Genomic DNA, 21,069 nt, shown 5'->3' on the forward strand with positions numbered 1-21,069 from the left:
TCATGCTGGATTTGGAGAGCAGAGGGAGCCTCTGTAAAAGATACCCGGACCAAATGAATCACTGACTCACTCTGTATTCATTCAAAATCTGTGAATAAAAGGCATTTGTAGGCGTGCGTGTGTACAGTTTGTTATGCAACCCGACTCACACACTCCTCCTCTTGCACCAAGTGAACCAGCTTCTGCAGTATTTCATCCAGCACCCTGAGGAGGCACACAGACGAAGGAAAAAAACATTCATCATTAGCATCATCGTCTTCGCAACCATCTGTCTCCCATTACGCCAACTCCCAGCGTGGTGCCTACCTGCCCTTGATGTTGAAGTTCTTCCCCAGCATCAGGTGTTTGACGGAGGGGTGTCTGGAGAATGCCGGGATGACTGCCAGCAAGTCAGCATCCAGACCTGCGCACAACACAAACACACTGTGGCTGAAAGTGCAAAAGCAGCATCGAGATCGAGCCACAAGTGAATCCAACGCTGTGGATCCAAACAGATAGAGGGCACAGGTGAACCTTTCATGCTCAACTGAATACCTAGAATCATTATTGGACATCTGGTATATTGCATGTGGACACGAGTCATATTTTACAGGATAAAATGGGCTGATTTGTTGTGTACGTGTAGGATCCGTATCCATGACTCATTGTTTACTTTGCCAAGTACTGACGTTTCTGGCTTTCAAAACACCTTTTTTCTGGCCACTGAAGTTTGTACCCATTAACCCCCCGCACACACACACACACACTAACTCCCAATTTCTAAAGCTCAAGGACGCAGGCTGTGAAGGAAGTGGTTGCCATAACAAGACATTTCAGGGACAACGGCTCTTTGTTAAGTGAAGAAAAGTCTTGTGCTGTGTTCAATGGGATCGGTGTGCTACAATTTCGAGTTTTTGCAAATCATCTTGGCTTAAAGACAGCCAAATGTGTTCTGTAAACAAATGAGCTCTTCTGCAGTGCGATTTCTATCGTGCACGTGTGCGGTAACATCCAGAAAGCTCATCACAGAAGAAGACCAGCCTCTGCTGACGACAACTGTGGCGTCTATGTCCTCCTGTCTTTACATTTACTGTCTTAAGTACCCTTCAGAGCCTTTTCAGGTACTTCCCATTGTTTTGTACCAAGACAAGAGGACTTCAAGAGACCCGAAATACACCCTATAGAACACCTACCAGAGCCTGACATGCTTTTTTTTTACATTCCTTCTCAACACCTGGTACCTCTGTGCCTCTGGCCTGTTAATGTTGTCATGTGTCCTGCGTCCCTGTCTCTGGGGGACATCACATGCTTGGCTGCCTGCACGTCCCCTCGGGAGACAGAGGAGGGGGGCCATGCAGGACTGAAAGAGCAGGGGAATTGGCCGCTCCAAATTGGATTAAAAATCTCAAATAGAATTAAATATTGATGATATTATAATAATGATAAGGCACCTGAGGATAATTAGACTAGATCCAAAATGTGGTCTTCCCGTTTAAAGAGAACACCAACGCTGGCAGCAACACGACGCTCAGCCTTGCAGCTTCTCTCTCTCCATTTTTCATTTCATTCATTTCAACGCCCCCATTTTCCCTCTTGATTTGACCTGTGGTGACCTCGTGGTCAGTGCTGCTACGGGGAGTGTGCTCGGTTTCCTGACAGACCCAAGACCCACGGCAATAGTCCGTGGGTCCGGCCCAATTAGATTGAACTGAGAGGACCTATCTAAGGCCTCTAACCTACGAAGCCGCAGGGAGAACGTGCATGTGTGATACCGCTACACGAACAGTGCTTCAAATGCCGAGTTGAGCTTGCTTCAGTTTCAGGACCTCTGAATAAGATGGGGAAGCATTTCAAACGGAACACACTGAAGTAACCATGTGGTTCCTCAGGGCATTTCAGATGTGAATTTAAGGCATTGTCGCCAAATCCTCATGTATGTGTCTTAATGCAGAACAGTTCAGGTGTCTCTCTCACCATTATCAGAGATATCTAGGGTCCCCACACAGGAGACTCGAGGAAACAGCTCCTGAATGACCCCGGCGCCTGCTGTCCTCAACTACGGGAGAAAGGCAGAGAGAAATAGAATAAAAGCGAGTAGCCGCAGGTGGTGAGATGAAGGTTTGTAGAGCAGTGCAGACGACACAACCGTACCTCGCAGCTGCTGATGTCCAGGTGTAAATCACTGATATGAGGGTTGTTGGACAGACCCAGGAACAGAGCCCTGCAAGAAAAACACAGACAGGGTAGAATAACAAAATGAGAGAAAACGCAAAAGCAATGAGACTGAGAGCAAAATACGAGAGCAGAGAAATTAGAGAAGACAATGGCAGAATATAAAAAAAGATGAGATGAAAGGAAAGATCAGTCCTGCGTAAATCCAATTCTCTCTCTAACAAGCAGAATAGTTTATCCAACCACCAAGCCCCCTCCCCCCCCACCTCCATAACTAAAAGTTTTTGAACCACTGAAAAGGATTAAGAGAAAAGCTTAAGGACATTGCACAACTTGATGCAACACACACACACACACACACACACACACACACACACACGACCTTATAAGAGCAACGGTTGTTTCCGAGTATGAATTCAGGCACACAAGGAGTTAATGAGAAGTGCTCTGTGGGGAGTCTGCGTTGTCTTTTTTTGGCGGAGATCCTTCATGCGGAACACAACAACTTCAATTATAAGCCGTTTCCTTAGTTCGTTGCCACATCGATTGTGTTTTTGGCTATATGAACCTCTCAGCAGGCTACAAACCAAAGAGAGGAGTAGGATATTGCAATGCTCCATTCACCCCCCACAGGGAAGCTCTTTCCACTTTTATGCTCACTCAGCACAGGTTCAGCTACAGCTTGGTAATGATGCAGCCGATACATGCGGCTATGGGGCTCAGAAATCGGTGTCCTCTGCTGTTTCATCAGCCTGGCCTTGAATCAAAGGGCTCTACTGTTGAGAATAAGGGTTTGGCAGGTGTAAATATCGCTAAAGCTCCCGATAAAAGCCCATATGGTGTGAACCATTTAGTATTCAGGACTATAAAACCGTGTTGAGGTTGTGCTGCCCTCTCAAGGCCAGTCTTCATCAACTATGCATTACAATGTACCGCCTTCTTCAAGGATACGATGGATACTGCATACAAACCATCACACCTCTTTAGCCATTTTCCAATAATTACAAATGGATCTGAAATTAAAAAACACTGAAGCCTGGAAAGTCCCATCAATTTTCTAAAACACTGATTTGCATTTAAGGTTTGGTTGACAAGACTTTCCAGTTATGGCAGTGACTCACCTGAGAGAATCAGGAGGGACTTTCATGGACGCCAGGCTGACGTGGGTCAGGCTGAAGGCTGAACTGAAGAACTGGCGGAAGGTTGGCAGAGAATCCCTTGCTTTCCTGGACAAGGTGATGGGAAGAAAGAAGAACAGAATGATGAACAAAAGATTACAATGTGGGTGCCAGATAGTCAGGAAATGAAGGGAGGAGGTGGGTAAACAAAGATAAAGGAGGAGAAGAGACGAGAACAGATAAGAGACCGATCGAGACAAGGAAGGGGGTGACAGGAGGACGTGTAGTAATTGAGAGTGACGGAAAGTTCGGAGCAGCAGGAGTCAAATATTGGCAACACGTCAGAGAACGACCCTCCACTCTAACAGTCCCAGGCCCGAAACATCTAGAGGCACACAAATGCACACACTCCAGGGAGAGGAGACAGAGAGCAGCACCCTAGCAGGGCAATATGTCTGCCAGCCACAAGATGACAGATAGAAAGAATACTTTATACATCCTGTTGGGGTAATTCAAGGGAATGAGTTGATTGCCGTCAACCCGGTCGGCTCCCATAGCCAACCTGTTGTACCGCACAGTCCTGCTGAGAATGTCAGCTGAGCTGGACCCATAGAGCATGTAACGCTCTACACACAGGTATGATAACACACACGTGCACACAGTTAATATGGTCGTGTTAATAAAGGTTATTGAATCGGATAGAGAGCGAGAGAGAGAAAGAGAGGGAGTGTATTGAAATATCTATACTTAAAAATGGTATTGAATTTCAATACTTACAATACTGTTAGTATCAAATTTGGAGTAGTAGTGAGAGAGATGAAGATGACTAAAAGCAGGAAGAGGAAGACAGAGAGAAAGAGAGAGACAGAGGGGGAGAGAGAAACACGGAGGAATCGAGACACAGAGAGGGGGGGAGACAGAGACAGAGAGAGAGAGACACACACACAGAGAGGGACGGACACAGAGAGAGGGAGAGATGCTGGTTGTGACATTTCGCTCAGTATTATATCAAGCAGCCACCATGAAAAGGTGAGGGTGACATTAATTACTGCCACCAGTTAAAAGGCAACACTGACCAATTATCCAACTATCTGCCTGGCATATACACTACATTAGCCTGTCATCAGAGGACGGACAGACAATAGACAATTAGAATAGGGCTGCATTTGTCTGTGTGTGTGAACAAAGGCCCTCCGAGTCGTAAAACACAAAGAGCAGCAGCGGCCACGTGACTGGTGTCTGCATCGGTTATTAAATGTGTTTAGAACAAGTCGAAACAGCCGATCTGTCATTCCACATACTGCACAAATAACTCAGCACAGGGGAAGAAGAGGGGGGGGGGGGCAACGAGGCAGAGAAAGTGATGAGGGGGAAAGAAAAAGAGACGGAGGGAGAAAGAATTCATCTTTCAGAGGGATGTGTTTGTTTTTTGGGGGAAGAGATTACTTGCTGCATGTCGAGCAGCTTGTTTGTTTGGCACCGCAGCCTTTTTTTTGGCAACTTGTTCACCCTGAGAGACACCGAGCAGGTTTCTACTCTCTAAGTTTAGGTGCATCTTAAAACTCTAAGTAAACTCCTGTGAAGGCAATAATTACATTCTTTGTCAGATGTCGTTTTTTGTCAGGTGCACCTTCACCTCCGTTCCGGTTCCTACTCTGAAACAGACATCGGAAAATGAACCAAACGGCCCCATTTTGTTACATTTTGGTAACAAAGTAAGATTGTGTTGTCTTGGCTCTTGAAGGATTTTGACATAACCTGTCAAGTGAATAAAACAACATCCACACATCTGCTGCTCGACCTGTGCCTGAACACCACCCACTTCAAACACATCGGGGGGTTTACAGACGGAAACATGGATGTGCCACGGGCTCAACCAGGCTCTCCAATTGTGTCTAATCTCTACATGGAAAAAGTGGAAAGCTTAAAAAACCTAAATTCTAACAGAGGAGCAACGCCGAGCCACAAACCCAGGAAATGCAAGACTTCACGGAACAACGCAGTGGAAGGAGCTGCCAGCATGATGATTGACGAAGAGAAGAAGAACCAACGCAACAACATTGTTATTCCATATGTGTCAGGAGTATCTGAGAAACTCATGAGTATACATAAACATATCCCTCTAGCTTTCCACATGCTGAGAGAGAAACTGGTCCATCCAAAAGACACCACACCCAAACACAAGAAGAGAGACCAAACTACAATGTACATATCTTGGATAGGGAAGACGGATGGTTTGAACGAGGCGTAAACAAGGCTATATCTGTAAAGAAAGAAGAGGGGAGGAGGTCTACAACACCACTTATCACCCACGTACAACGCTGTTCCCTCATCCCTCCCCAGGAGATGGAATCTTTCAGCCTCTAATGAACTTCGTTACGGCAGAAAGGAGAAGCCCAACGACTGTCGCACACCTGGCCGCGGGGGACTCCGATCGCTCTAACGACAGCCATTACAACAACCAGGAGGACTAATCAGGAGTATCAACCTCCACTGACGACATCATTCCAGGGCGAACGTGTCGTCTGCCTCGAAGACAATTCTCTTGTTTCCCTTAAACAGGATATAGTTCTTACTTAACCACCTGCAAACAAACAAACTTTTTCTATTTTTTTACCAGCGTCAAAAATGGACAAAGAATAAAAATATAGAAATTCAAGCCATATTACCACAAACAAACTTTCTGTGTCAGCCATAAAACGATTTCAAAAGTGTTCCACAGTCGAGAATTCAATGAACGAAAGATACACCGACCCCACCTGTGGGCTGTAACCCCCGCCCCCACAAACAAACAACAAACCTTTGAAAAATCACCAGCACATTGCTTCAGTTAAAGTATTGGGGGGGGGGGGCAAGAAAGAGAGAGAGAGAGAGAGAGAGAGAGGGAGAGAGAGGGAGAGCAAGAGAGGCAGCTGCTTTATGAGCTTGGATAACCATGCTCTTTGTGAAAACCTCCCCGTGTCTGCCAGCATGCTCGCTGACCCATTTGTAACGATTAGCAGAGAGCCTGTCAAGACTCCAGATACAGAATGGCTTCTGTCGCATAAGCAGATGCAATGTCACCGTCTGACACAAACTTGCTTAAGAGAGCAAGCAGGATCCGCAACTGCATTTGTCTGCAAATGTATTTACATCCATTGTTCATCGTTTCTCAAGCATCAAGATATGAGAGTCGTACAGTGTGTGTGTGTGTGGGTGGGTGGGTGGGTAAGAGGGGTGTTCAGGGGTCCATTCCATATTCATGACCGTCAGGCCAGGCGGTTCTTATCAGCTCAGTTCAGCTTTGTGGCACCGCGTTGTCATCGCAGTGCCACGGCGGCCAGCTCGCTCTAATACCCGAAGAAGACCCGAGTCCAGCAGGAGGAGGGATGAAGCGTGAACAGAGGGAGGGAAGCAGTGAGAAGGGGATGAGGGTTGCCAGGAGGTAGAGTGGTTGCAGGGTAAAGGAAAGAAGTGGGGAAAGAAGGGCAGAGGAGGCAAGAGGTGGCAGGAGCAGCAAGAGAATGGAGGTGCAGAGAGAGAGACAACTGGTAGAAACATCAGAGGACGGATCTGGAGATAGGTGGATGGATAAAAGAGTGGGTGAGATAGAAAAAAAAGCCAAGAGAAGGAAGACGAAGAGTGCTGCTGGACACACATGGAGAGGAAAATACTGGGAAAGTCCGTCCTCCTATTTCAGAATCAGTCAGGTGTGCAAAATTGCTATGTTGCCCTTCATTCATGCGCTAAAGCAATTATTTTTTGACCCAGCAAATTGGAAAATACAGGAAAACCAGGGTACAGGAGGGCATCATCTGAAGTGACACAGGACTCATCTGCCTTACGCATTATTACAACGTGTCCAGGTTGATATGGAGATAATAGCCACAGCACTACAAAAGACGGCGGCGGGTAATGAGCCGAAAAGGTACGAGAGATGCAGCCGAGACATTAGAGAAGTAAAAGATGGAGGCATGTGTGTGTGAGAGAGGGATGGATACAAAGAGAGGCACGGCAACAGACAGAGACAGAGAGAGAGAGAGTGCAGGCGTGGGAGTCTGGGGATTGGAACAATAATTCCCATCTAAAATTAGTCTCATTTTTCACCAACTTTTTTCTCTGTAATGTAATATGCTGAGCAGGGAAGCTTCTGGGCTCCTGCGGGACACGGAATGATGAGAGCCGGAGCTGCTCCTGCCTGCGAGCGAGGTAAACAGACACACCTACACACATATACACATTCCACAGCGTGCACACACACACGCACACACCCAAAAGACTTGTGGGAATGCATAAAAATTTTGTGACTGACTCAAAACTTGTTAGCAAACAGACACAGGTGTATGTTATAGAAAGAAACGACACCCTCGCCTCTTACACACGTGCACAAACACGCACACACACAGACACACACGGGTAGTAAACCAGAACTAATGAGTGGCTGAACACCGATTCTGTCAGTGAGGTCCAGAAGCTCAACGCTAAACTATGGGAGAAAATAAATGACGGCGCTCCCTCCACACAGAGCCCGCTGACTGGAATTCCTCCAGAGCTCTCCGGCTGAGTCAGAGGGAGGACAGGAACGCCATAAAAACGGCTTCAACTGGGATCTGCACTCGGCCGGCATGGTGGAGGTGAATGCCCACCTGTGAGAGAAGCAGTTCTTGGATAGGTTCAGGTAGGAGAGGTCGGCGCAGCAGCCACGCAGCAAGGCCCCGAACAACTGAGAGAGAGAGAGAGAGAGAGAGAGAGGGAGGGAGGGAGGAGAGAGAGAGTGAGAGATGTGTGATGTTATTTTCAGTGTGTGACGATTATGTAACTGTTATTTTGGCTCTGGTACTGTGCACAAATGGTTATTGCTCAGATTGCGGCTGACACAAATGCAATTTTAAACAGCCTAAGAAATGATGCTAAAACAAAGCCTCTTCAATAAAAACATTGCATCATACATCACGTCTATAAGGACGTTAGCATGGATCTATGGAATCACAGAGAAGTAATTTAATGGAACACAAAGTTTTGGAACAGAGAAGAAACTGCAGACTAAAGTGAATGAGAAGAAAACAAATGAATGGAGGTTTCAAACAAATCTCCATGCTCTTAATTTTATTTCTTAATTTGCTGCAGCACCGTTGTCCACATGGAGTGAAAACAGCCCATTTTTTTGATACCGTCTGTTTCAGGCACCCTTCTGTTCAGATTGGCTCGCCACTCCAACGCGCATGAATAATGCACTCTTCGCGAACTTGGAGGGTGTGTGTGGGCAGGTGTGTGAGGAGGTTAATTCACTGTTATGTCATGTTGCTGTCAACGTGCTGGAGAAGTTAAGTACCAATTGGAAATGAAGCCTTCAGGGCAGTTCAGGACCGATGCATTTGTCTCAATGTATGCACGTCTATAGGTGTCTCAGGTGCTCTACGCAAACTATTACATCATACTTTAAACAGGCTGTGCTGAGTATTTAGATCATAGCTTTTTAGTTCCTTGCACAAATGCGAGTAAGTAAAACTGGTAAATTAATATACTGACTAATAAAATCCATATATGCATGTCACTATATACACTTTGTCCCTTTGAATGCCCACTTAAATACTCATCATTCAGAAAAATTCAGCTACAGACAGAATGGAATTTAAGGAGTTATTATAAAGGCACAGAGTCAAGCTGAACCCACTGCTGGGAGAAGGTTTGCTTAGACCTCTTTACTGTGTTCCAATAAATATTCACAGGACAAAATGTCTGCGTATGAAAATGCAAATTGAGTCGAATGTTAAGTATGCTGCATCACCTAAAACTAGAACTGCACTCCAAGAGCAAATTTAAGAAAATAGGAGCTGGAATAGTCCTACACAAATGTAGGATACTTGTATTTCAGGTCATTTCCATAAAATATGCCATCAGTTTGTTCCCCCGTGCATTAGCATCGAGCTGAAACTTTGACCTTTGTCCGATCTGACCCTTACCCCAACCAACCCGCCAGGTTCAACTGTGATTACAACCCACTTACAGATCGCAGGTGTAATCAATCTGCCTGCTTTATCATCACAATAACACCCTTCAGCCATTCGTCCCCAATGTTTCAACACGCTGTCAAATTAAACTCCTTTTCCAGATATCACTCAGAGCACAACGTTGAATAAAACTAAGTGCACAGGATTTTCTGACCCGATTGATCTTGGAACAAAGATTATAAATCTGCCTTTCCTAGAAAGAAACGGCCTGGAGGCAAAAACAATCAGCAACAAAAGCTAATTTCTCGTTAGACTTTAGGTATCGTCTCATCACTGGAAAAAGGCGAAACTATTAGCAAAATCAATTTTTCCCTGGCACTGCGATTCATCACGGAAATTGACTAATCAATATTCCCCATCACTGCTCAAGCTAGTGCAGATTAAAACAGGAACTGATTAATAATTCAGTCAAACAAGGCAACACTAAAAAAGAAAAATTCTCCCTCAGACAGCTTCTCTCTGAAGGACAGGAGGAAAGTGGTAAAACAGGTCAACAGCTATTAAAGGATGCGCTCGGAATCTCTAAGGGGTTTTTAAAGGGGAAAATAAAAAATAAGGTTCGCCGCAATTCACAAGCGGAGGCACTTTCATGGCAGTTTTACAGTGTGAATTACACCTCCTGAAACTGATGAATGGGGCTGAGTTTGAAGTAAACCCACATTACAGGCTCCCAAACAAGATGTTGAAATAAAATGACACACCAGTACAACAGAGAGAGAACTGATGACAAACTGCCTATAAAGACAGACCAAACATATATCACCACAAGAACTGTGATAAATGTTGTGTTTATTGACTGCAAATTCTTAAATATTTACTAAAAACATTCTTAAAAAATGTTAAGTTTTAGTTCATAAAACAAAAATTTTATTAAATAGTTTCTGAAATACAGGAGAAAAAAAATTCAAAAAATGTCAGTTAATCAAAATTCTGAAATGAATTGACAATAATTTAGCATTTCTAACAAAACATTTGAAAAAAAAAGTGGGAACAATGTTAAAACCTTGAAAAAATACACAAAAAAACGAAGGAATCAAAACGGATTGATTTGGTGCAGCTTTTTAGAGTCTCTGCTACATGACTTTGAATTAAACATTTGCATTCCAAATCTGTGTTGTGCTTTAGTCTCATGTCTCTATAACTCTGAGCACTGACTGAGATTTGAGTTTCCCCACTTAATTCCGTGTACATTGAGCCCAGGGAGCAGCTGTCTCAGTCATAACCAGCAGGGGCAGACACATGCAGGTGTGGTGACTGAACCATGTCGGAGAGGAAGCACCATCATCCCTTCAACTGCTTAACTGTACACTGTAAAGTCTGCTTAGGCACTGGAACAAGTCATCCGAGTGACAAAGACTGCATAGAGCAAAGGCTTCTGTGTGCCAGTCACTCTATATACTTCTTTTGTTGAGCAACCCCTCTGCCTTCTGAGAGGTTTTACCGTTTCTGGTTTTATTATGAATAGAAAAGGAAAGCGTGACTGTAAGTCACCTGGGGTAATATTGGATTTGTGTGGTGGCTGATTCATATTCAGGATTCTACCCCCTGTTTGTTTCCTGGCCTGTGTCCCATTCTAGAGATATGAGTGAAGAGGGAGTGTAACAGAGACAGCGAGCACAAACCGAGTCCACGGCGCAGTCTGTTCCCGACAGGTCCAAGTGGACCAGGCAGTTGGGCTGGGCGAGGAAAAGGTACAGGTTCTGCAGAGGAAGAACAAGGCAGGAGCAAGATGAGCTATACACACACCATGTGCATATTCTTGTCTAGTAAATATAAATGATATTTTATAAACTGCAGTGTGTGGGTGTCTGGGTCTGTGCGTGTCCCTCACTGTGGCGTCATCTCCAGACAGAACTCCAGGGTTTTTGCTGAGGTCCAGATGCAGCAGAGAGTTGGAGTATTCGTCGCTTGAACACAACGCCTGGGACAGAGAAACGACGCCTAGAGGGCAGAGAGAAGGAAACGAGGAGGGATGGAAAAAGAAAATTGAGAGCAAATAACAGATAAAGGGAAAACCGAGCTCCATTCAAAGGGCCTAGTAGGTGAATGCTGAATAACTCCACAATGCCAGAATTTACAAAATGTCAGTGACCCAGTTCGAACACAAATTTTCAGAAAATTGAAGACATTTTGTAAAATTGCCGGAGCGAAAAACCCAGGGTAATTTCTACCTCTGGAGCTCATGTGGTATGTTAGAATACAATTATGTTGGAAGATTCCGAGCATCATTCTCTCTGTAAGGCTGCATTCCAAGCTCATCATGAAACCCAAAACACAACACACAAAACAAGCCCTCAAATCAGATCACTACACTATTACACCCACAGGCCTGATGGAGCTCCTCATTAAAAACTTCATCTTGCATAACAGCTGCAAACCACAGCAAACCGCCACACAGAGGATTAAATATACAGTCGATGCAATAGAAACAAGTGAAATATCTTGCAGCAGCAACAAAATACAAAAGCAAACAACAGTTGAACCGTCGCTACTCCATCACAAGATTCTTCAATATTCAGCTACATCTGCACAGTCGCCATTTGCAGGAAGTGGGTTTCTGCCGTTTCTAGGAGGAAGATAAATACGTGCCGCTCTGAGGCAGGCAAGGCGCTCTTCATCCCGATTTTGTGGTGGTTTAGAGGGAAAGAGGGGACAGGGAGTCTGATCCTCCCTATCAACCGTATCTGATTTCCACAAGCCCTTCTTGTTTGCATGGGTTAAGCGTGTGTGTGTGTGTGTGTGTGTGTGTGCTTTCGTCCGTACATGTTTGACATTCCCAAGTATGAGCGTGTGAGCGGAGATGAAAGACAGAAATCTACATATTTGCATTTCTGATCACAAACAGGTGATGCGTGTGTGTGTGTATTCAGCTGAAGCTTGTGCGTGTGTGTGGGAGTCAGAGACAGACAAGTAAAAAGGGAGAGGGAGGCAGAGAGACAGGGGGAGCCATCTATAAATATTCAACAAAAAAATGCTCAGCCCCTGCAAAGTCACACCAGCATCCAACATTCCAAGGTCAGTAGCAGCGCTGCATCCCCCCTTGAATCAGTGTGTCAACCCAACGCCTTTTAAATCACATCCAGTGCGGCGTTCCCATTCATAACAAACACTGACGGAAAACTCAGGCCTTCCTCTGCAGCGTATGGATGATCCTTTGCATTAAATTGACATTCATCATCTCCTCACCTACACCTACAGGGATGTCCAAGGTCAATAAAATCCTTGAAAAGTTTAAAAAAATATGTTCTCCAGGCCTGGACATGTTTTGGAAAATGATGAAATACCTGAAAAGTTTCCAGAAAAGTCATGGGAATGTGGTCATCTTGAAATGAAAAGATATTTTGAATTCCTAGAGGTTCATTCTCGCATCATCTTAGGAAATCAGACTGCCAATGTGCTGGTTGCCATAGCAACTTGTCATGAGATGCCCTATTCTGATTTTGCTTTGCACTTAGGTTACAACGCCAGACATTGCCAGTAGGAGTCACTGACTAACAACAAGGACTTGATCCCTCTATTGTCACAGCCCATTGTGTCCTGCAGGGGAGCAAACCCTGAGTTTCACCCGTCTCATCTCATCCTTGTGGCCGAAAAACTTGAATTATGACCTTGATCACAGAAGGCATCAGTGATCCAGTTTGGGGCAGAATTTTCCTGAAATTTCTTAAGTTTACTTTAGGTAATCCTTTTCATGGGAATTAATTGGACAATTATGTGTAGAAACCAAAACAAAGTCTTTATGGATGTGTTTACTTCTATATCCTGTGATGCTTGCGGCTGAGCTGTGGTGCTGAGGATGGGTGCACGTCTGGAATAAAGCAGCAGAATTGGGACACAGACTAATGCCTCGATGGGATTTCAGGGGGAAAAAAAAACCATCAGCTAAAAACTTTGACCTGAATATCATTTTGTCGACGGCTGATACATGCACGGGTCTGTTTATCTGTGTGTGCCAGGTCGTACCAAAGCCCTCCACTCTGCTGATGTGCCTTTGAGTACGTCACTGGATTCCAACTGCTGAAATGTTGAAATGCGTGTATGTTAAATTCTCAACCACACTGGGCTTCTGTGTCACAAAGGGGGAACTCCTACCTTTAGAGGAGAGGGAAGTCTTTGAGAGATTGAGGAGACGCAGGCCCTTATTAAGACGACACACTTGTTGAATCAGATTGGAGACTCCTGGTGAGAGGAGAGGAGGAAGGGGATGATAAAAGAAGGAGAGGAAAGTAAGAGTAAGAGGAGGAGAGATTGAATAAACAGAGGAGGGAACAATGTGTGGATAGGGAAGAGAGGACACAAGGAGATGAAGAGAGGAGAAGAGAGAAGAGAGAGTGTGTGTATTTAGACACAGAACACACAGCCCACACAACACTGCCACAAAAACAAACCAGTATCATACTAAACCACACACACCTAAACACACACACATACTGTCATAACAACAAACACACCAGACCAACATATCATCTCACACTCACACACTTTCACTGATTTTATTGTATTGCCAGCTTTGTTGTAATAGGTAGCCATGGTTACTTCACCATTCTTCTCTGTAATTTGGCTTTGCATCGTCACTGCTGTGATTTGCCAAACACTTGATGTTGTGATATGAAGGGAGAGACAGGAATTCAAGGTGCGTCTCTTCAAACGTGTGGACATGTATGTGTGTGGCGGGGAGAATTCATGTTTGAGTGGGCTAAGGTCTAAAAAACAACAAAAAACATTGAGACACGACTTCCATGTTCTAATTGTCAATTAGCGGTTACATAAAAACTACAGTCAACCACAATCAAGACTCAACTTTTTCACACTTCTACTTCTTCATACTCCTATTGTACAACGGTGTAAAATAAAAGAAGAAGAAGAAGAAGAAGCAGTACATGTCCCCTTAAAGAAACTGCCATAACACTCGCAGACATGCATCAAAGCATCAAAGACAGATCAGAGACGGAACGAAGGAAGAAACAACCAGAGAAGGAACATAAAGCTTCTGTGTGGACAGGAATCAATTGTGATGCTTTGGCAGCAAACAAAAGCACCAGCCGAGTAAAGGCAAGAGAACAAACACATGCACCTGGGGAAAGATAACAGCGAGAGAAGGCAAGAATTCACACTTCTTGGCCCTGCTCTCCCTTTCTCTCTCGCACACACACACACACACACACACACACACACACACACACACACACACACACACACACACACACACACACACACACACACACACACACACACACACACACACACACACACACACACACACACACACACACACACACACACACACACACACACACACACACACACACACACACACGTACCTTGGTTGTCTAACGTGTTATGGGCCAGGTTGAGAGAGTGAATCACAGAGGCTGGGTTCTCGGACAGGGCCGAGGCCATCTTCTGTGGAAAATCCCTGGAGGTAAACAGCAAAGCAGGAAATATCATAGTAAAACACAAAAATTCACACTTATTTGCACCCAATTCAATCCATAATGGCTCGTTTCCTAATCACTGTGCACCTGACAAAGCTGCACAGTTCCCAGTATCACCTGTAGATAACTAGCAGCTAATTTAATCAAGCAGCAAGATTTCTGTTTATATTGGAATATAATACTGTAGTCATTTTGTTGCTGAAATCCCTTTATTACTGTGCTGCACTCAGATTTTTTTCCATATGCTTTTTGCAGTCAAGTGTGTTAAACCTCACAGTGGCCAAAAACACCTTTTAGAATCAGCAACACAACACGCATTCATCCAGAGAAGGATGATGCTGCTGCAGTTAACCAGCAGGCCCATCAATATCAATTATTACTGAGTAAGGGAAGTTCTCTGCTTTCTGATAATCTACATGCATATGAAGGTGAAGAGATTTGTCTTTAGACTTTAGTTTCTATTGCATAAAGGGTGAGTTAGATTCAGGATGAAAAGAAGGAGCTTTAGTGCAGAGATGAAAGCAGAAGAGGTTAACAGGGGTGAGTGGGAGAAGAAAAGGAGGTACAGAAGAGGAGGAGGAGGAGACAGAATTGGAAAGGGCATGACAGCAGAGGTGAGGAGAAGAGTGGGAGGAAGAGCAGGGAGGTGAGATGAAGCAAGGTGAGAAGAAAAGATGGAGGTGGAATACAAAGAAAGGATCAATTGGATGAGAAAGTGTGGTTGACAAAAGAGGCTGAAACGTTAAGAAATGAGGAGGAGAACAGGAGTAAGAACAGAGAAGTAAAAAGGTGCAGAGGCTGCAACTGCTGCTGCTGCTGATGATGATGATTGCAGCCGGCAGGAAACTTACGACTTGAGCCCAGCGTTCTCCAGCGTGAGCTCCTCCAGGCTGTTGGACTTGCTGACTGTGTGAAGAACCTGGTCCACCACCTCTGACCCCTGATCAACAAAACAACATTAAAGCTGGTGACTGGAGGTTCAAGGTCACAGAGCAGAGAGAATGACCTCACTCAACTGTGGTGTAACTGCAGCACAACAGAGAGTAAAAGAACCTTTAACCTTAACATCCACATAGGGATGGGAAATTGTACGAAAGCACATTTGTACAAATCTCATAGTTAAAAGTGATCATTCCTTATCTTCTGCTTTGGGACAGATGGGCCTTACTAATGAGGATTCAACATTTCAAGAAGGAAGCTTTGTCAACCTTTTTGTCAATTTCTGGAAAATGAAGACAGAGTAATTTTAGTGAGATCTATTTTCTTCTTGGCATTTGGTTTTCCTCTTTACTGCACTTATTATTATTTACAGGAGTGTGCAGGAGTTTTCAGATATCTAGACACCATATGACTGAAATCCATTATAAAGTGATATACCCAGGCATGTACACATTAACAAACGTAGGGTAAAAGCCTCCTACGCCCAGATTCAGTGTGAGAAGTCTTACTTTAAAGGAATTATGCACTTTGCGCTCAGGCACATTTTGTTTTCCCAGAGTGTTTGTTTGGCTTAGGACCCAAAGTTTGAACCAGTGAAGACCTCTTGCATCAAAGCAACAATAACAGAAAAAGGATAATTACTATGCGCATGTCTTTGCAGTACAGCTTGGTGAACCATGTGTTGTACGCAATCGATGCCACGATGACCGCCAAGTCCCTGCAATGGACACACACACACACACAAACACACATTATACACAACAGAAGGGCAATCCTTAAAATTAGCAAACTCCATGTGCTCACAAACATTCAATGTCATTGATCCATAAACTCATAATCGTTGGCCAAACTCATAATTTTAGAAAAAGCTGTTTATCATGGTGACACTGGGAACGCTGTGGGCAGGGCGGCTTTCAGAAAGATGAGTGATACCAAAGCCTGCAGCCCGCCGAGGAGGAGAGGCGCGGAATAAGAAACAAGAGGCGGGAGAGAGAGAGGGAAAGAGACAGCAAAAGAGAGCTGCTGAAAAAGAGAGCAGACGAGAGAGAGAGAGAGAGAGCAGGCAGGAGAGAGTGAGAGAGAGGGAAAACAGTAAAGATCGATGGTTGGGTCAGTGGATTATTAAATAAAGCCAGAGTTTGATCCCGGCTACAGACGTCAAACACAGCACACACGTACACACAAACACACAAGACAGACAGAAAGAGAGATATCAAGGGAGAGAGAAGAGAATTCAGGTTCAGAATCCTCCACAGTCCAACTAAAGCCACTTTGCTGCGTTGCACGCTATACATCACTGGACAAACAAGTGTCAACACAGAGCAGTGGGAGGATGAGAGAGCAAAAGAGAGAGAGGCACAGTATAATCCAGCCAGTGACCTGCTGCCGGCACATTAAAGTACATCTCTGAGCTGTGTCTCTTCGTCTCCATCACCAAGCCAGGCATCAGACCAGCTCAATCTGACTAATACTGCTCTGTGTGCGTGTGTGTGAGGCTGCACATGTCAACATTCATCATCTACACAGTCTGTGAATCCTATTATGACAGCAGGACATGTAATTGGCCTCTATGTCTCATCCAGTCCGTCTGTGTGATCTCGTTACTGTACATTTGTGTGTTTTAATGGAGACCCAGTCGCTCACAGAAGCCGCTCTCGTCAAGGTGAGGAGTCAATTATCCCCACTGTGCCACAGCCCGGGGACTGCGCAGCTCTTCATTCTCATACTGTGACTCGGGAGTGAAACAAATCCCAGTTGTATCATGTTGAAGTGATTCACTGTCAATATTACTAAATGAATTTACTTTGAAAGCATTTTAGGGCCATTTGATATTTACTTACCGGCTCCATAGGCCTTTGAATGGAGCCTTTACAGATACCATTTCTTCAACAGCACAAAGATGTTGTGCACGCCACAGTTAGAGCTAAAAGTATTCATGGATTCCCCAATAGAACTGTGCTTTGCTGCCGTTTTCACTTGCACAACCTTCCATGTATTTCTCCGGGTCTTTCTCAGGGTCAAATGGGAAATGAACAAAAACTTTCTATTGCAACAGAAAACATATTTATCTCAAATTGCAGCAAATTTCAACATTTTCCAAGCATACAGGTCTAGAAAATGCTCCAACTGGCCACAAAAACAATGTGAATGTGGGGAAAATTGACTTATATGTGCGCCATAACAGTGTATTCAGCACCAGGGACAGTTTACAAATGAATCAGAGGGACAGATGGAAGCAGATGAAATGAAAGGGAAAAGACTACAGGAAGTGGATAACGAGAATGGGAGGGACGTGGGTAAAGCGGTGTCTGCTTTCAGTCAGGAGCAATGAGCAGAGACGATGTTTGGACTGACAGCAGTCAGCAGAAAAACCATCGTCCTGTCGCCAGCGGTAACGGTAGACGGGCCGCATCAGGAGAGACGAAGGTAATGGAAATGTGGAAGGACAAGCAGGGGCGGAGGAGAGTAATGCAGCACAAATAGCCTCTGGCACAAGTTCAGGGAAAGTGATTTTTAGACGCTTTACTTGGTCGTTTAAACCTTTTCCTGGTGTTTGTGCATTTTTCAGTAGTTTGCGTTTCCTTGAATTTATTTTCCTGATTCTGCGCATGACAGCCCTGAGGCATTTCCTTCCTCAGTCCAATCCTGTTCTACAACTTTATTAGAAGAGCAGGGTCAGAGTGTCAAGCATTGGAGAGAAGAATCAAGAGATTGAGGGGGAAAAAGTTGAAAGTTTTGAAGGTGTCCTATTCTAAACCCTCTGGGGTCGTCATGTTTCCCCTGATCAGACGTTCCTGCACATAGAGACAAACCCCAGAGGCTTAACAGAGCTCGGCCATGTTTGCGACCACCGCAATCGGGCTTAACAGATATCATGACGATGGTAATCAATTCACTTTGTTAACACTATGCGTGTAGCCGTGAAAGGGGCGGAGTCTGCAAATACGAGCATATAGGAACAAGATGTAACGGCCACCTGCAGCTCATTTCACTTCAGAAGTTAATCATTTTACTGGAGGCATATGAAGAATATAAAGCTATAATGACCATAAATGGCAACACCACTACAATTTAAAAATAATTTAAATCCCATGGCTTTGTAATGTTTACATTTAATCAAAATATCTTGTGCTAATTTTAAACTTAATTACAAAATTTTAAACCTCTTGGCCCACTTAAAGTACTTTCACAGCCCACCAGGGGGCCACAGGCCACACTTTGGGATACACTGCCTTCCAGTATTTAGAATCTTTACTCACACCAAGGTTCAAATGGTGTGTGTGTGTGTGTGTGTGTGTGTGTGTGTGTGTGTGTGTGTGTGTGTATATATAGTATATATATATATATATATATATATATATATATATATATACTGTATAAACATATAAATATGACGTCTGCTGAGCAACAGAATGAAAGTAAGAAACAACAGGAATGACAGATGTAATCCACATGGTAGTTTGATATTGAGGGAATAACCCAGGACACCAAGGACATTAATATATTCAGTATTTACTGCTGCAATCAAGCTTTCATGAATGGCTTTGATTCAGCAGCACAGCTTCAAGCCTATGATGAGCTATGCATTTTTAAAGTGAGGATTTATCCTCTGCACTCTCACGGTTGATACTAGATGGAAAAGTGAAGATGATTCAATGAGCTTCTTGGTTTCCTCGGGACAAAATGTTCCTGAGAAACACCTAAGCAAGGTTGAATCCTATTTGCATGTCAGCTGTCAAGTAGCAGCAGTATTCAAGTGGCACATTTGCTCTTCCTCCATATAAAAGGAGACAGGAAGGGGCGGGGCGGGCGGGATGTGACACATAAAAGATACAACGAGGAGGTAGAGAAGTCTTGCAGTCTCACAGCTGTTCCCACACACTGCACTCTGGCTCTGACAAGCACATAATTTCCTGTCATTATCTTTCACTATCTTGCAACAAAACAGAGCAAAAAGTCAGCCGCAGCGAGAATGAAATATTAGTACACACACCCTAACCAAGGCACCGTCCTGTTAGAGACAGACTGTAGTAACTGTGATGTCACAAAAGAGGAGAACTGACAGCTGAGGAGGTGCAACACCAGGAAATATGACTTAACTGTTACTGTTTTGTGACCATTAGATAGCTGTATCTAGTAACCATGTAATACTGACAGGTCACCAGGTTCTTACACAACCTTTAATGGTGTCAGCATATCATTGCGTCACTGTAACCTTAATATTCATCATATTATCTATCTCAAGAACGTACTATTCATTTAGTCTATCTATCCAATCTATGGAGTGTATAAAGCCACTGCTGGGAGACGCTCTGTGAAACTCTTTTGAGACTTGGAGCCCGCTTCATGACAAGCTGAATTAAACCTTACCAAATCAAAAGTTTGTGCTGTGGGTGATCAATAGGTCACTAAACTGTGTCACCTGCTGTCAAGATGGCTGAAATCCAATAAGTTGAACTCTCTGTTGTCCTGAGAGTGGTAGATGGTGTCAACATCCTGGAACAAAGAGAAAGAAGTAAAGAAAGATGAAGAAAAACACAAGAGGCAGTTATGACATTCAGGTATCCCCACTGTAACATTTCATTAAAGCGTAATAAACATAATTTCCTAAAGAAAATGGGGCATAAAACCAAATAAAAGGCAGGTAGGTGTGTGTGTGTGCAGTCGTCTCACCCACTGCACTTCTTCTTTGCAGCCGATCCCATTGTAGTCACAAAGAGCCGCGTAGGTCTCAGAAAAACCTCCTGGAAGGCCGAGAGAGGAGAGGAGAGGAGAGGAGAGGTTATGATTTAGGAGGAGAGAGAGACCAAAGCACCTCAGCACGGAGGAGCAAAAGCGGCCATAAAATAATGCAGGGTAGAGAAAATAAGTGGGATGAGACGAAGGCGGCAGGAGAGACTGAAGATTAGTTGCAAATACTGAGGTGAGATTAAAGTGTTGCAGAGTGAATGATCTCTTCTCCTAGATTAAAAGGATAATTTATCACAAAAGGAAGTCTGTCCAACAACTTTACTCGCCTGACCTACTTAAAGGTTTCGTCTCCAAAGTGAGACGGTATGCGTCAGCGGAGAAGTGAGTAGAGGTATGCATGCATGTTATTCCTATACATCAAAGTGTGAGAGTGTTTCTGTGTGGGAGTGTGTGTGTGTGTGTGAGGGGGTTAGAAATAAGCTCGGAAAATGTAGCTGACTCACCGCAGGTTTTCTGGCTCTCCAGTGCTGCTTCGGAGTTTGGCGAAAACTTGTGGCCCCCGTCGGAGATCTCTGCCTCTGCTCGGCAAATGGGAGGACTGAGAGACAAAGAGAGTGAGAACCTCCTTTGTTTTGCTGTCTTTTATGACTTATGGTCCAGTTTGTTCTGGGCCAAACAAGTGAATGAGTGTATTTTTGTTCCATTTCCATTATACTCTGATCGAGGCAATAAATCATTTTTTTC

The 21,069-nt window shown here is 44.2% G+C and overlaps 1 protein-coding gene across 1 annotated transcript in view; it reads right to left on the reverse strand.

The window, feature by feature from the left end:
* The window catches only part of carmil3 (capping protein regulator and myosin 1 linker 3), a 55,225-nt gene that overhangs the window by 16,521 nt on the left and 17,635 nt on the right, over window positions 1–21,069 (reverse strand). The window contains exons 6-20 of the mRNA XM_076162115.1: window positions 20,829–20,923; window positions 20,308–20,378; window positions 20,057–20,130; window positions 16,276–16,351; window positions 15,546–15,634; window positions 14,581–14,675; window positions 13,352–13,438; window positions 11,091–11,200; window positions 10,882–10,959; window positions 7,895–7,971; window positions 3,273–3,377; window positions 2,131–2,200; window positions 1,954–2,035; window positions 307–403; window positions 150–204 (exon numbers count right to left, since the gene is read on the reverse strand). Coding sequence (XP_076018230.1) covers window positions 150–204; window positions 307–403; window positions 1,954–2,035; window positions 2,131–2,200; window positions 3,273–3,377; window positions 7,895–7,971; window positions 10,882–10,959; window positions 11,091–11,200; window positions 13,352–13,438; window positions 14,581–14,675; window positions 15,546–15,634; window positions 16,276–16,351; window positions 20,057–20,130; window positions 20,308–20,378; window positions 20,829–20,923 — 1,261 coding nt within the window. The remainder of the gene's footprint in view (window positions 1–149; window positions 205–306; window positions 404–1,953; window positions 2,036–2,130; window positions 2,201–3,272; window positions 3,378–7,894; window positions 7,972–10,881; window positions 10,960–11,090; window positions 11,201–13,351; window positions 13,439–14,580; window positions 14,676–15,545; window positions 15,635–16,275; window positions 16,352–20,056; window positions 20,131–20,307; window positions 20,379–20,828; window positions 20,924–21,069) is intronic.

Source organism: Genypterus blacodes, unplaced genomic scaffold (assembly GCF_046128005.1).
Source record: "Genypterus blacodes isolate CSIRO-AG114 ecotype Tasmania unplaced genomic scaffold, CSIRO-AGI_Gbla_v1 ptg000120l_1, whole genome shotgun sequence".
Classification (NCBI taxonomy): Eukaryota; Metazoa; Chordata; class Actinopteri; order Ophidiiformes; family Ophidiidae; genus Genypterus; species Genypterus blacodes.